General features: G+C 35.6%; 1 protein-coding gene across 6 annotated transcripts in view; it reads left to right on the forward strand.

The window, feature by feature from the left end:
• KIFAP3 (kinesin associated protein 3) overlaps positions 1-12456 on the forward strand; it is a 124377-nt gene that overhangs the window by 42522 nt on the left and 69399 nt on the right. For all 6 annotated transcript variants that reach the window (XM_016148625.2, XM_036234677.1, XM_016148628.2 and 3 more), the window contains one exon: positions 4611-4773. In XM_016148625.2, coding sequence (XP_016004111.1) covers positions 4611-4773 — 163 coding nt within the window. The remainder of the gene's footprint in view (positions 1-4610; positions 4774-12456) is intronic.

Here is a 12456-nt window from a genome sequence, read left to right on the forward strand (position 1 = left end):
GTCGGCTGTTTGCCATCTTACACTGTGTTGATGCAGTCGTCTTTGAGACATACGAGTTGACCGTATATTATTTCCTTTTCTGAAAAATATACATAATACAGAAATACATAAAGATAGAATAAAAATTACCTGTTTAGATTTCGTGAATTAATTCCTGATTTTACAGATGAAGTAGCAGAGGGTCGGAAAGGTTAAGTAATTTGCTCAAAGAAATATCTCCAGGTAGTCCTACTTGCTCTCCACTTCCAGGGCAAAAAGAATGACTTAAAGGCTGAAATAAATTTACTGATAGATTTTTGATACATGGTCACTTTATATAGAACATTTAATGAAAGTACTAATTAACTATAAATTCCATTTTATAGCTAGAGAATTGAGAGAGCGTTGCATGTTAAGACAATTACTAAATTTATCTTTTGGTATTGGGCTTTTATGAACTGGAAAGAAATGATTAGAAGGCTGTGTCTAGTCTTTATCTGATTGGACTTCACGCATTTTTACGTTCCATTCTCTGCGATGGAAATACAAATTAATAAAAAAAAAAACTCTCCAGGTCATTTTATTATTAAGTTTTCTATAACACCACTTTATACTGTAGCTTTTTCAAAAGCAAAATATTACTTAATATAATTAGTAACAGATGAAGCCTGTGGCAGTTTTATTTAAAAGGAGTGGTGGGGAGGGAGGGCTGATCTATTTGTGAGGCTGTATTATTTATTTAAATAATGTGTTCATGTTACTGTTGATGTGAACTAATACTGACCTTGCTTTTTAGAGTTGTTTATTTTAAAGGAAATTTAGTTTATTTAAAAAAAAAATCTTTAATGACTTAAATTGAGTTTCCATATTAATACAACACAATAAAAAGGGAATAAGTCAGAATATGATTTTAAGGGTAACGACAGAGGATATGTATGCCTTGGGTTGTGTATTTTCTTATTAAATTTTGAGAGGTTTTTTTTTTTTTTAATGTCTTTTACCAGTTACATGTTTTGCAAATATTTTCTCCTTTTTTATGGCTTGTCTTTTCATTCTCCTATGAAGAGTAGAAAGTTTTAATTGTCAAGAAGTCCACTATATCAAATAATTTTTTTAATGGAATGTATTCTGGTGTTGTATTTAAGAAGTCATTGCCTAACTTGGGTCACAAAGATTTCTTCCTGTTTTCTTCAAGAAGTTTTATGGGGTTTGTGTTGTTTCTGCTCTTGTTTTAGTCTGTGCTGCATCCTTTTATTTATTTATTTATTTAATTTTGCGTGTGGTGCAAAGTATTGATCAAGATTCATGTTTTGATACAGATGTCTAATTGTTTTAGTACTATTAGTAGAAAGTACTATTCTTTCTCTCCTGAAATGCCTTTCACCATATTGAAATTACCTTTGTACCTTCGTTGAAAATCAGTTGGCTATTTATGTGTGGTTCTATTTTTGCATTTTCTCTCTTCTATTCCATTGATCCATGTGTCTGTGCTTTTACTGATACTTGTTTTGCTTACTTTAGCTTTAATAGTAAGTTTTGAAATCAGATAGTATAAAGCCTCAAATGTTATTCTTTTTAAAAATTATTCTGGCTGTTTCAGATTCTTTACTTTTTCATTCCCATTTAGAATCAGCCAGTCTTACTTCTTTAAAAAGAAATCCTGGAAACTCGATTGGGATTGCTTTGAATCTATTGGGAGTATTCAATATATAAACAATATTGGATTTTCCAATCCATGAACACGGTATACTTCTTATTTAGGTCTTTCTTGGTTTCTTCCATAATTTTGTAGTTTTTAACATACATATTTTGTACATGTTTTGTTAGATTTATACCTAAATGTTTTACCATTATAAATTGTGATTTTTTAAGAAAGAAATTATCAGTTTCCCATTGTTGAAGTTTTTATTGAAGAATAATTAACATATAATATCCTCTTCTAGTAGTCATCACAGAAATTTGATACTTATATACATAACAAAATGATCACCACAATAAGTCTACATCAGTCATGGTTAATAGTATATAGAAGTACAGTTGACTTTTGTATATTTACTTTGTGTCCTGTGATCTTACTAAATTCACTTTTTAGTTGTATTGGCTCTTTGGAGATTCTTGGGGATTTTCTAAGTAGATAGATAAGTCTCATGTGTAAATAGAAAGTTGTATTTTTTCCAGTCTAATTTGCATGGCTTTTTTCTCCCTATTGTACTAGAGAGGGGTTCTTTCCTATGATGTTAAAAAGGAATTCTCTGAGCGGACTTTACTGCCTTGTTACTGATCATGAGAAGAAAGCAATGCCTTTTACTATTAAGTTTAAAGTTATCTAGGTTTTTTTTGTAGATACTTTATCAGTTTAAATTTTGTTCTGTTTCTAGTTTGCTGAGACTTTTTATTGTGAATGGATGTTGGATTTTGTCAAGTGCCTTTTCTACATTAATTGAGACGATCACGTGGTTTTTCTTTCTCAGACTGTGGATGGAGGGAATTGCACTGATTGACGTGCCCGTGCTGAGCCAGTCACATTCAGGAAACAAACACCACTGGGTCATGATATATTGCTTTTTTTATTTATTGCTATATTTGATTAGATAAAATATTGTTGAGGATTTTTGTACCTATGTTTATAAGGGATTACTAGTTTATAGTTTTCTTATTATGTCTTTGTCTGGTTTTGCTATTAGGGTAACTGTGGCCTCATAGAATGAGTTAGGAAGCATTTTCTCTCCAGTTTTTCTGGACATGTGTAGAACTGGTATTATTTCTACTTAAATATTTAATAGGATTCACCAGCGAAGAAGTCATCCAGGCCTGGAGTTTTCTTTCTTTGAATTTTATAGTTTTCTAGAACTGAGGGTCAACAGGCTTTCTGTACATGGCCGGAGAGCCAGTCTTTTATGCCTTGCGGTTCCTGTCCCTGTCGCGGCTGCTCAGCTCTGCTCTTGGATCGTGGTCGCAGCCAGGGAGAGCCCACAGCAGAGGAGCAGGGCCATCTTCCAGTGAAACTCTATGGAAACTGAAATTTGGATTTCAAATAATTTTCATGTGTCGTGAAATCTTCTGTATTTAAATTTTGTCAATAATTTAAAAATGTAGAAGGCAAAACCCATTTTTAGCTCTCAGGTTTTATGAAGTCAGATGTCAGGCCAGGTTAGACCCGCTAGCCACAGTTTTCTGATCCTTGTCCTAGAGTTTTAACTGTCACTCGCAGTTCAGCTCTCTTCTGAGTTTTATAATATTCACTGAGATCCACTGAATTTCACCTCAAATTAAACATGACATAAATTAAGATAAGTTTTTCTCTCCTCGTCATACACCTATTTTTCAATTTACAGTTCTTAGGTAGTGGCACCTACACTCACCTTACTGACTGTAGAAGAGGGCCCTGACTCTGCTGTGCTTAGACAGACCTCCTCACAGGGTTGGCCCTGGCCTGGTGTCTGGGAGCTTGGACTTCTGGAGAGTTTCCTCTGTCCCCTAAGTGATGAGGGCCGTTCACTGCGCCTGCACTGTTTGCACAAGCAGTGTGCTGAGTCCTAGCAAATCGCTGAACCTGGGGTGGTCTTTGGGACCCTCGACAGAGTGACCAAGCCCCAAACCCGAAGGTCATCTTCAGTGCTTCTTCTTCATCTCTCATTCAAATGCTTTAGCCATGTGTCCTAAACACCCCTCAAATTATTCTTTCCTCCTCATTCTTTCTGTTCTTTTTTGAGACAAACCCTAATCACAATGCAGTATATTCTTCAGTGTTTGTCTTTGATCTCTACCTATACTGTGCCCCTTATTCATTTTTTTTGTGTCTGTCTTTGTGTGTGGATGTACATATATTTGTATATATGTACTGACGTATTTATCTTTATGCTGCTGATCTGACGATATTACCCTCTGACCCTAAAGTCATTCCAGGCACTCTACTGCCTTTAGAATATGTTAAATGTCTTAGAAGAGCATGAAAAACTTTTTGCGATCTGCTCAATGTCTATTTTTATGAGCTCCTGCCACTCCTTAGCATGTCCTTCATACTGCGGCCACACCAAAGCAGCACCCAGACAAGCTCTCTCATGCCCGCGTGCCTAGCCACGGGTTTTATCTTCTGCCTAGGTCGCCATTGCCTTTCTAAACCATAGAGTAAATTATTACACTTTTAAGAACTTTGTTTTTATTTTGAAGTCTTTTCTGTTCTTCTAGGTAGCTTCGTGTTTCCTTCCAGTGTTGCTTCTGGGGCACTTTGTGCATTCCATTTTTACCACACTGTATTTTAATATTTGTTGCATTTGTTTGCCCTCTTTTGAGACTGTGAAATTCTCAAAGGCCAAGACAAGATCTTATTTGCTCTAGAATAGGGCCTGGCCTTAGTAGGTGGTGGTCAATGATGTGTTTTCAAGAACCCAATGTAATTTGTCTTCTAGTTGATGCTATTAAATGAAGCAAAGAAGGGATGGTGTGGAATATATATTTTCAAAATTTTGATTTCGGAGTAGTTTATAGATTAAACTGAGGACATAGATTTAACACAGTTACTATATATATATGTATATATGGGTAAAAACAGTAAAAATATAACTTTTGTAATCTTTTTTATTTTATTGTGGAACAGAACCTCACTGCATTTGTAATATTATTTTATATAGGTGGAAATGGATATTGTTGAAAAACTGGTAAAAATGATACCTTGTGAGCATGAAGATCTCCTGAATATCACCCTCCGACTTTTGCTAAACCTCTCCTTTGACACAGGGCTGAGGAATAAGATGGTTCAAGTTGGACTGCTTCCCAAACTCACCGCACTCCTAGGTATGTTTTTTGAAAACTGATGCTAGTGTTACTTGGAATTTCCAGCATCATTGGTAAATTGAGCTCAATGTTGAAAAGTCAGCTAACAAAAATTAATCTGTGTATGTTCCTTGATTGGGAACTTAAAAATAAACAGAGTGAATAAAGAGTGACATGCACCAGGATTCCCATGGTGCTGTCGAATGCAGCAGAGGAGAGGCTAACTCTGGTCTCATTCACCCCCGTGAAGCTGTGGAAAGGCTGCCGGGAAAGAAGAGGAACTGTCTCCTCTTCAGTGTTTTTAAAAGCAGAGAGATTTAAGTTCTCAAATCCTGCCATGCTTTTAGTGTACTACTGACAACCACACAAATTTGGGGAGCCTTTTTGTCATTAAGTAAATAAAGGGTATTTTTGTATAGCATGAGTTAGAAAATATTGTATTAGAGGATTGAGTTTATAATACGTTATTTTCTTTAAGCTGTTAGCAAGAGTGGATTCAAGTGTTAACTCCTCTGTGCTCATACATAATGCTTCTTAGCAGAGTATCAGACACCTTTTACGATTCGTTCGTTGTCTGTCTTTATAGGTACCTGCTCCTCCCCAGCATACACTTTATGCTGTGCCCATACTGAACCCCTTACAGTTCCCTAAACAAGCTCGTTTATGCCTCAGTGCCAGTCTACCTGTTCTTTCCCTCTACTGTTACTTTTATTAACCAGAAAACAAATTCTTAACTCATCTTTTAAGACTGTTCCTTTGTTTACAGTACTGCAATTTCATTCTCATTTAATTGCTTTCTCCATATAGTCAAATATTTTGTAACAGTTACTGACAGTAGTGGCATAGTAGTTGAACGATTTAAAGTTTATTCTTTGCCATCTAATATCTATGAAGCAAGATAATTCTGTTGAGATGTTTATGGTCAGTTTGCCTTAGTGACTTCTTGGCTTGTCTTTCTATGGTGAATAAAGTAGATGATGGCTAAATAACATTCCTAAAAAATATACATAAAATATTTTTTGGAGAATAAATTGGAAAAAATACAACAAGGTGTTGTGATTTGAATAATTATTAAAAGCAAAGAGGAAGTTGGTTACAACTTAGCTTTTTTCCCATGTAAGAACTAATATTCATTTATAAACTTATAACAGCTTTAGATCTATCTGAGGACTAATAAGTGGGCCCTAAAATCATTCCTTTTCAGCTAAAGATTCAGTCTGTCATACTCTTCCTCTACCCTTTTGTTGCTCACAAGTCATTTGTATTTTAACTTAAGCAGTTTCTTTTTTTCAAATGTTCATACATAATATTTTACTTACTAGCTCTTTTACAGCCCACTTACAACCCATGCAAAGAATAGCAGTCATACATAGCAAACAAAGAGAATATCTACCGACACTCCAGGGGTAAGGAAGGGGGGGGGGGGGAGGTACGCACTGAAGAGAAGTTAGTGTATGCTAGAGAACAGTGCCTTCACCTCTATAAAGTACTTCAAAATGTCTACAAGTTTACATTTATTTATTTCGCATTCTTTTAATTTAATTATTTTAGTGGTACTATTATTTTCTACTTTTTCATTTAAATTACGGGTTTTAATAAGCTTCTGTAGGCCCTTTATAAGGTGAGCCTATGGAAAAAAAAACATGTTCTCAATTCCAAGTAACTAATTCAATATGAACTTTTGGAACATAACCATTTTGTAAACTTTATCATGTCTCGAAATGGCCTGTTTATCCATCACTTCCCAGGAAAAACCTGTCTAATAAATGTATTAGTCAGGAGGACAAGGCTATGATTATTAATAAACGATCTCAGTAGCTTCAGATACAGCAAAGCCTTATTCTTGCTCATACTATATGCTCATTACGGGTGAGAAAGTGCTGGTTCACATTAACATCAGTCAAGGACGCAGACTGACGGAGCGAGAAAACAGAGACTTGCAAACTTAAAGGCTTCCACTCTGATGTGACACGTATTTTCATATACATTTCTATTGCTAAAAGCAAGTCACGTGGCCATGCTGAATTTAAGGGAGCGGGCAGATGCTCAGAAGGATTAGAATTGGACTGCTAGAGAGCAAGCAGCTTAATGATCTTGAAAGGCATTTTTCAGTTTTTCTGAATTTTAGTTGGGTTTCTGGGATTAACTAGAATCTCTTTAAAAAGTACATTCTGAGACGTTATAGCAAACACTACTGTATGTAGTATATCTAGCAAATGTAGTAACACAGAGCACATTGATTAAAAATTAGAATTATGGAGCTAGACTATATGACTTTCATATTACTTCATTAGTGACTAGCTATTTGATATTGTACAAATACTTAACCCGTATGTCAGATTTCTCATCTTTGGTGTAGAGGTAATAATTATACATATTAATAGAGAAGAGTTAAATGAGATAATGCAGTAAATGTTAGGAGATTATACATATGTAAAATGATTATAAAACTACATAGAATACAAACAATAGCTATCCAGAAATGGGTCTTTTTGATAAGTTTTCCAGGCTTATACCATTAAGGGTATTTAATCATTTTATATGAAGGTCTTTTAAAGATTGATTACATCTTTCTTGAATATTTTCTTAAATTTACCTTAATGACGTGAACATAATTTAAATTTTTATTGAGAAACAGTGTAACGTAGTTAAAACCACAGGCTTTGGAGCCAGAGAGCCTGGGCTCCGGGGCTGCGTGAGGGTAGCTGTAATTTATTAAACAAAGCTGCTGACGTTGCTGTGCTCTGCTATTCCCCCGAATGCCATGTATTTTTAGTTTTTATATATAGTTTTTGTTTCCCCCCTTGTCCTTGGCTGTCACTGCTCATTTCTTCCGTATCGGTAGCAGTTTTTTAAGAGTAGTTTTCCTCTCCTTTAATGATATATTTCTAATCTCCTGTGGTCTTGGAAGCCGACAACTGAACTTATTGGAAGTGTATATTTTGTTAAAAATGAATTCCAAATGAATGCCCGAAGGGTTCTCTTCCTAGTGATGTTTATCACATGGACTTCATGACATTTTTTTTTTCTTACAGCTTTATTGAAATATAATAGACAATTAGTTGCACATATTTACAGTGTACAATTCAATGAGGTTTTTAAAATTATAGTTGACATACAATAATATATTAGTTTCAGTTGTACAGCATAGTGATTCAGGATCTATATAACTCACAAAATGATCACCCCAATAAATCTAGTATGCCTGTGTCCTCTTACATATTTTTGCGATATTGTTGACTATATTCCTTATGCTATACCCTAGATCCCCGTGACGCTTTTGTAACTGTCCATTTGTGCTGCTTAATCTCTTTGCCCTTTTTCATTGATCTCCCCCCACCTCTCCTCCCATCTCGTACCCTCAGAATATTCTGCAACATTACTTTTGACTGTGAAGAAACCTGTCTTGCTTGATCGTGCTCTCAGCTGTGTTCAACGAAATTGTGTTTAGTGTATAAATGATTTTCTGAAAAGTGATTATTAGAATGGTCATTTTAGTGGATATGTTACTTATGTGCAAAATTAAAGCATTAACTCCTAACACAAACTAAATATCTCAATTGAGTAATTCAGTGATATATTTAATATCTGTGATCTTTGGCCATTGCAATTATATAGAAGTTGGAGTAAAAAAGCATTATGGAGAACATAGATTTTAAGAGATAGGAAGTAAATCACCTCGAGCAGAAACTTTCAAACATCTTTTATGCCAATCTATTGGAAGATATATTTCACATTGTAATCCAATACTCACACAAGTGTACGTAATGTGTATATGTATGTACGCATATCCATGTGCGTGTTAATATACATTATATTTTATTTATGCTATATATGATACATTTTATTTAATATATGCAATTTTTAAAAATTTTCTCAAAGAAGTATTTACCGTTTCTACGTGCAATGCACTATATTTTCTATTTTTTCTACTTTTTTTATTCTGCTTACAACTTACTTATTGAGTTTTGTCCGATTGATTTTGATGTTCAGTTGAACTAAAAGAACTGATTAGACTTCTTTCCTTCAGAAATATCATGTCTCTGTTGGACTTCTATTTTGTCGAACAGTTGGTAATCTGAATTATTCTAGGTTATTCTTTGGCAAGTACTTGGAATAATTACATGGAATTGAAAGACTTTTTTTGAATGAGAAAAACTTGTAATTCAAATATTTAAAGAATTTGGGCTGCATTTTCTTCACTGTAGTATGGAGGGGGAATTAAAGAGCATGCAGTAGAACATGAGTGATCAGTTTGCTTTTTTCCATTAGAAATAAACTTTTTCATATGTGTTCACATTGACAGATGACCGACTGAGTTAAGGAATTACGCTTTTTACATATAGAAATTGCTTATTTTTTAAAAGATGCAAGAAAGGCAAAAGCACTTTTTTTTAGGGCTATACAGGTAGTAGAACTTTTTAGAAGTGATTTTGAGGGATGCTATTTCAACGAGAAATGCTATGAGATTTTAAGTAGATTTTCTTTATTATTATTTGGGGACCCCATAACTGAAAACTCTTTTTATACTTAATAGTAGATTACTTTAACTAGAGTACAATGGATCATGAATCTTTCAGGCTCCAATAAAGCTGTGCTATATGAACATTTAATCCCCTTCTCTTTTATCCTGAGGCGTTTAACTAGTGCATTGCGACCCCTGCTGTTGTGAGAATTGCTGAATAACTGAAAAAAAAAAAAATATATATATATATATATATACACACATATATATAATTGAGTAAGGTTTTTCAATTTGAATAATTTTTAAAGTTAGAGGAGAAATCGTGTTTTTTTTAGTTCCTTTACCACATGAAGCTCTGAGAGAACTAATGCAGTATCACCAAAAATTATTTTAATATTGTTTTATCATAGCATTTCATTTAGGAATTTTGAATTTAACTTTTTCCTTTGAGACCAGGGACACATAAAGAGAAATAAGAAATTTTAGAAATCATTATTTGAATTTTTCTTTCTTCACTTACCTTGAAATTGATTGATTTGAATTGTTTTGATCTTTTTTGAAGCATAGAGAATGGTAGTATGTCTCAGAATATTTCAGAATTTTTGTTTGGAAAACCTTATATCTAAATATTCCTTTGGTTTTCTTAAATACACCAAGAATACTCATTTCTTGTTTCAGTTTTTAATGTTATTTTCCTGAGGTTTCATAAGGATCCTAGTTCAGTGTCAATTATAAGTCTTTTCAGTTCTTTTTAATCCCTATAGTTGACATAGTTTCTTATGCCTCGGAACTTTACGTTACCATCTGGAACACCTATCATAGTCCATGGTTTCAGCAAATGTGATTATATGCAAATTGAATCAGACCTAGAAAGTTTGGCTTTACTTATTCGGTTGTTAGACAATTTGTTCAGGTTTTTATGATATTGAGTTAACTTTTAAGTGTTTAAAGACTTTTTGGCTCATCTAAGAATCAGATCATTTAAAAAATATATATATTCCCCTGTCATAAGTCTTTAAGCCATTTGACTGTGATGCGTCTAAAGAGTGCTTCCTTATGTCAGAACATTCCGGGCTGGGAGATGGCAAGGAAATTCCTTGTCACAGTGTATTCCTCAGTGCCCTGGGGAATGCACTGGCAGCGTTTCAAAAGTCATTTGAAAAACTAAGTTTTCTTAGCTTTTTGTCTGATGCACCAGGCAAATAATGGTTTTGAACTTCTCAGTTGCCTTGGCTGGATGTTTCTTAAGCTCAGTATTGTTTGACGTGCTTGAGAACGATTGGCATGGAAGCAAGCAGAAATACGCAGCAGAAGTGTATTCTTAAAAGTGCCTAGTTCATCGTGATACTGGTTCGTGCTTAATGCTTAAATGTCACATCGCAGAGACAGTGTATTACAGTCATACGTAGTGATTTTATTAAAAACTACCAGATTCCACTGGTGAACTTTTAGACAATTTTGAGTTGATTTACACGATTTTTTTTTTTTTGTGAATGGTATGAATATGTATTTTAAATTGAGTGATATTCTGAGTTTTCATGTCTGCTTTGAGGTCTTTAACCAGATTTTCAAAGGAATTTAAGCTTGGGGGAACAGGCCTTGTAAACATACAGGTCTCATCCGAGATACGTGAAATTTTGCATTTGTTAAACTACGAGAGAGTAGGCAGCGCCAGCCCGCTGCTCAGGCGGCTCAGGCGGCCACTGCCAGTGACCGCCACTGCGTTTCGTGAGCCTTCCCCGTCCCCGCTCCCTGGGAGATGTGGGAACTCAGTGGTTTGGGCATCAGTTTTCAAACTTTTGGTCTGAGTACCCACTTCCGACCAAATTATTGAAGGCCCCCATAGAGCTTTTGATGACAGGGACTTCTATCTATGAGTATTTACTGTATTCAAAACTAAAACAAAAAAATTAAAAATTCATTTAAAAATAACAAGCTTGCTACATGTTGGCATAAATATTTTTATGAAAAGTAAATTTTTTCCCAAAACAAACCTTAGAAGAGTGGCGTAGTTTTACATGTTGCAAATCTCTTTAAAGTCAGGCTTAATAGACAACAGCTGGCTCTCATATCTCACTCAACAATCTGTTGTGATATTGTATATCACATATGTCATATATATCATGTCATGTAGCCTTTTATAAAAGAAAGAGAGTCGAAAACAAGGAAAGTCATATATTGGTATTGTTATGAAAATAGTGGCTCTACGGGTCCCCTTTAGCTGTCCTCAGAGCACACTGTGAAAACCAGTGAATGAGGGCACTCCTCTAAAGCTTTTAATTTCTATTAAATGAAAACACTCCTGGTAGTAATAATTCACCGGGAGTGTAAAATTAGCTGCCTAAATCCGGCTAGAAGACATACTTTGTTTTGCCAAAGTATATTTTCTTAATCTTATATTCGGATTTCTAGGCATGACCCAAATCCTCTCATTTCCCTAGGATAACCCTTATTTTCTCCAGTATTTAGACATTTAGTTATATTTCTTGCCTTGCTCTTTGGACATGTGAGTATTCAACCTCTTGTATCTTAGAGTCACTCTTACCAGCTTCCCTGGGGCTTTGTGGAGGGGGCGGGAGAATGTGTGACTTGCGCAGGGTTGCGAGATGCGAGGCCCTTGCACAGAGGGACAGCAGCAGAGAGCGAACGCTGCACAGTTGACCAGGGACGTCGTGCTGCCCAGCAGTCCTACACGCCGCACTTCCTCCGGCCGTGCTCCTGCTCTCCTCCTAAACCCGACCTCACCCTCGTCCTCGTCCTCGTCCGCTCATCGCCTCGTTTGCTTCCCGTTGCACTGAGAATGACTTCCAGGAGCTCCTGCTTGCCACGCTTACCCTCCTGCCTGCGTCCGTGCCTCTGTTTTGCTTCCCTCCCATCATTATGGAGGAACTCGCCCCTCCCCGGCCCACGCGCGCGCGTCCACTCGGGTCTCTTGCTCCAGCAGTCCTCTTCCCTGTATCACCTTTCCCCTCTCGAGTAATCATTCTCATTGACATACAAATATGCTGTTATTTCTATCTTAGTAAAAATTCTTTTTGACTCTCACTTCACTCTTTCACCCTTCGGGTATCATCCCATTTCCTTTCTTCCCATTACTACAAAATGCCTCAAAAAAATCGTCTTCATTTCCTGTTTCTTTTTATGTCCTTTTCAGTCTGTTGTCTGTTCTCCTTCTTCTCTCCCTTGTCTCCTGTCTTCTTTCTCTCAGTTCCGTCCCTCACTGTTAGACACTCTTCTTA

This window comes from Rousettus aegyptiacus, unplaced genomic scaffold, assembly GCF_014176215.1.
Source record: "Rousettus aegyptiacus isolate mRouAeg1 unplaced genomic scaffold, mRouAeg1.p scaffold_m13_p_17, whole genome shotgun sequence".
NCBI classification, from domain to species: domain Eukaryota; kingdom Metazoa; phylum Chordata; class Mammalia; order Chiroptera; family Pteropodidae; genus Rousettus; species Rousettus aegyptiacus.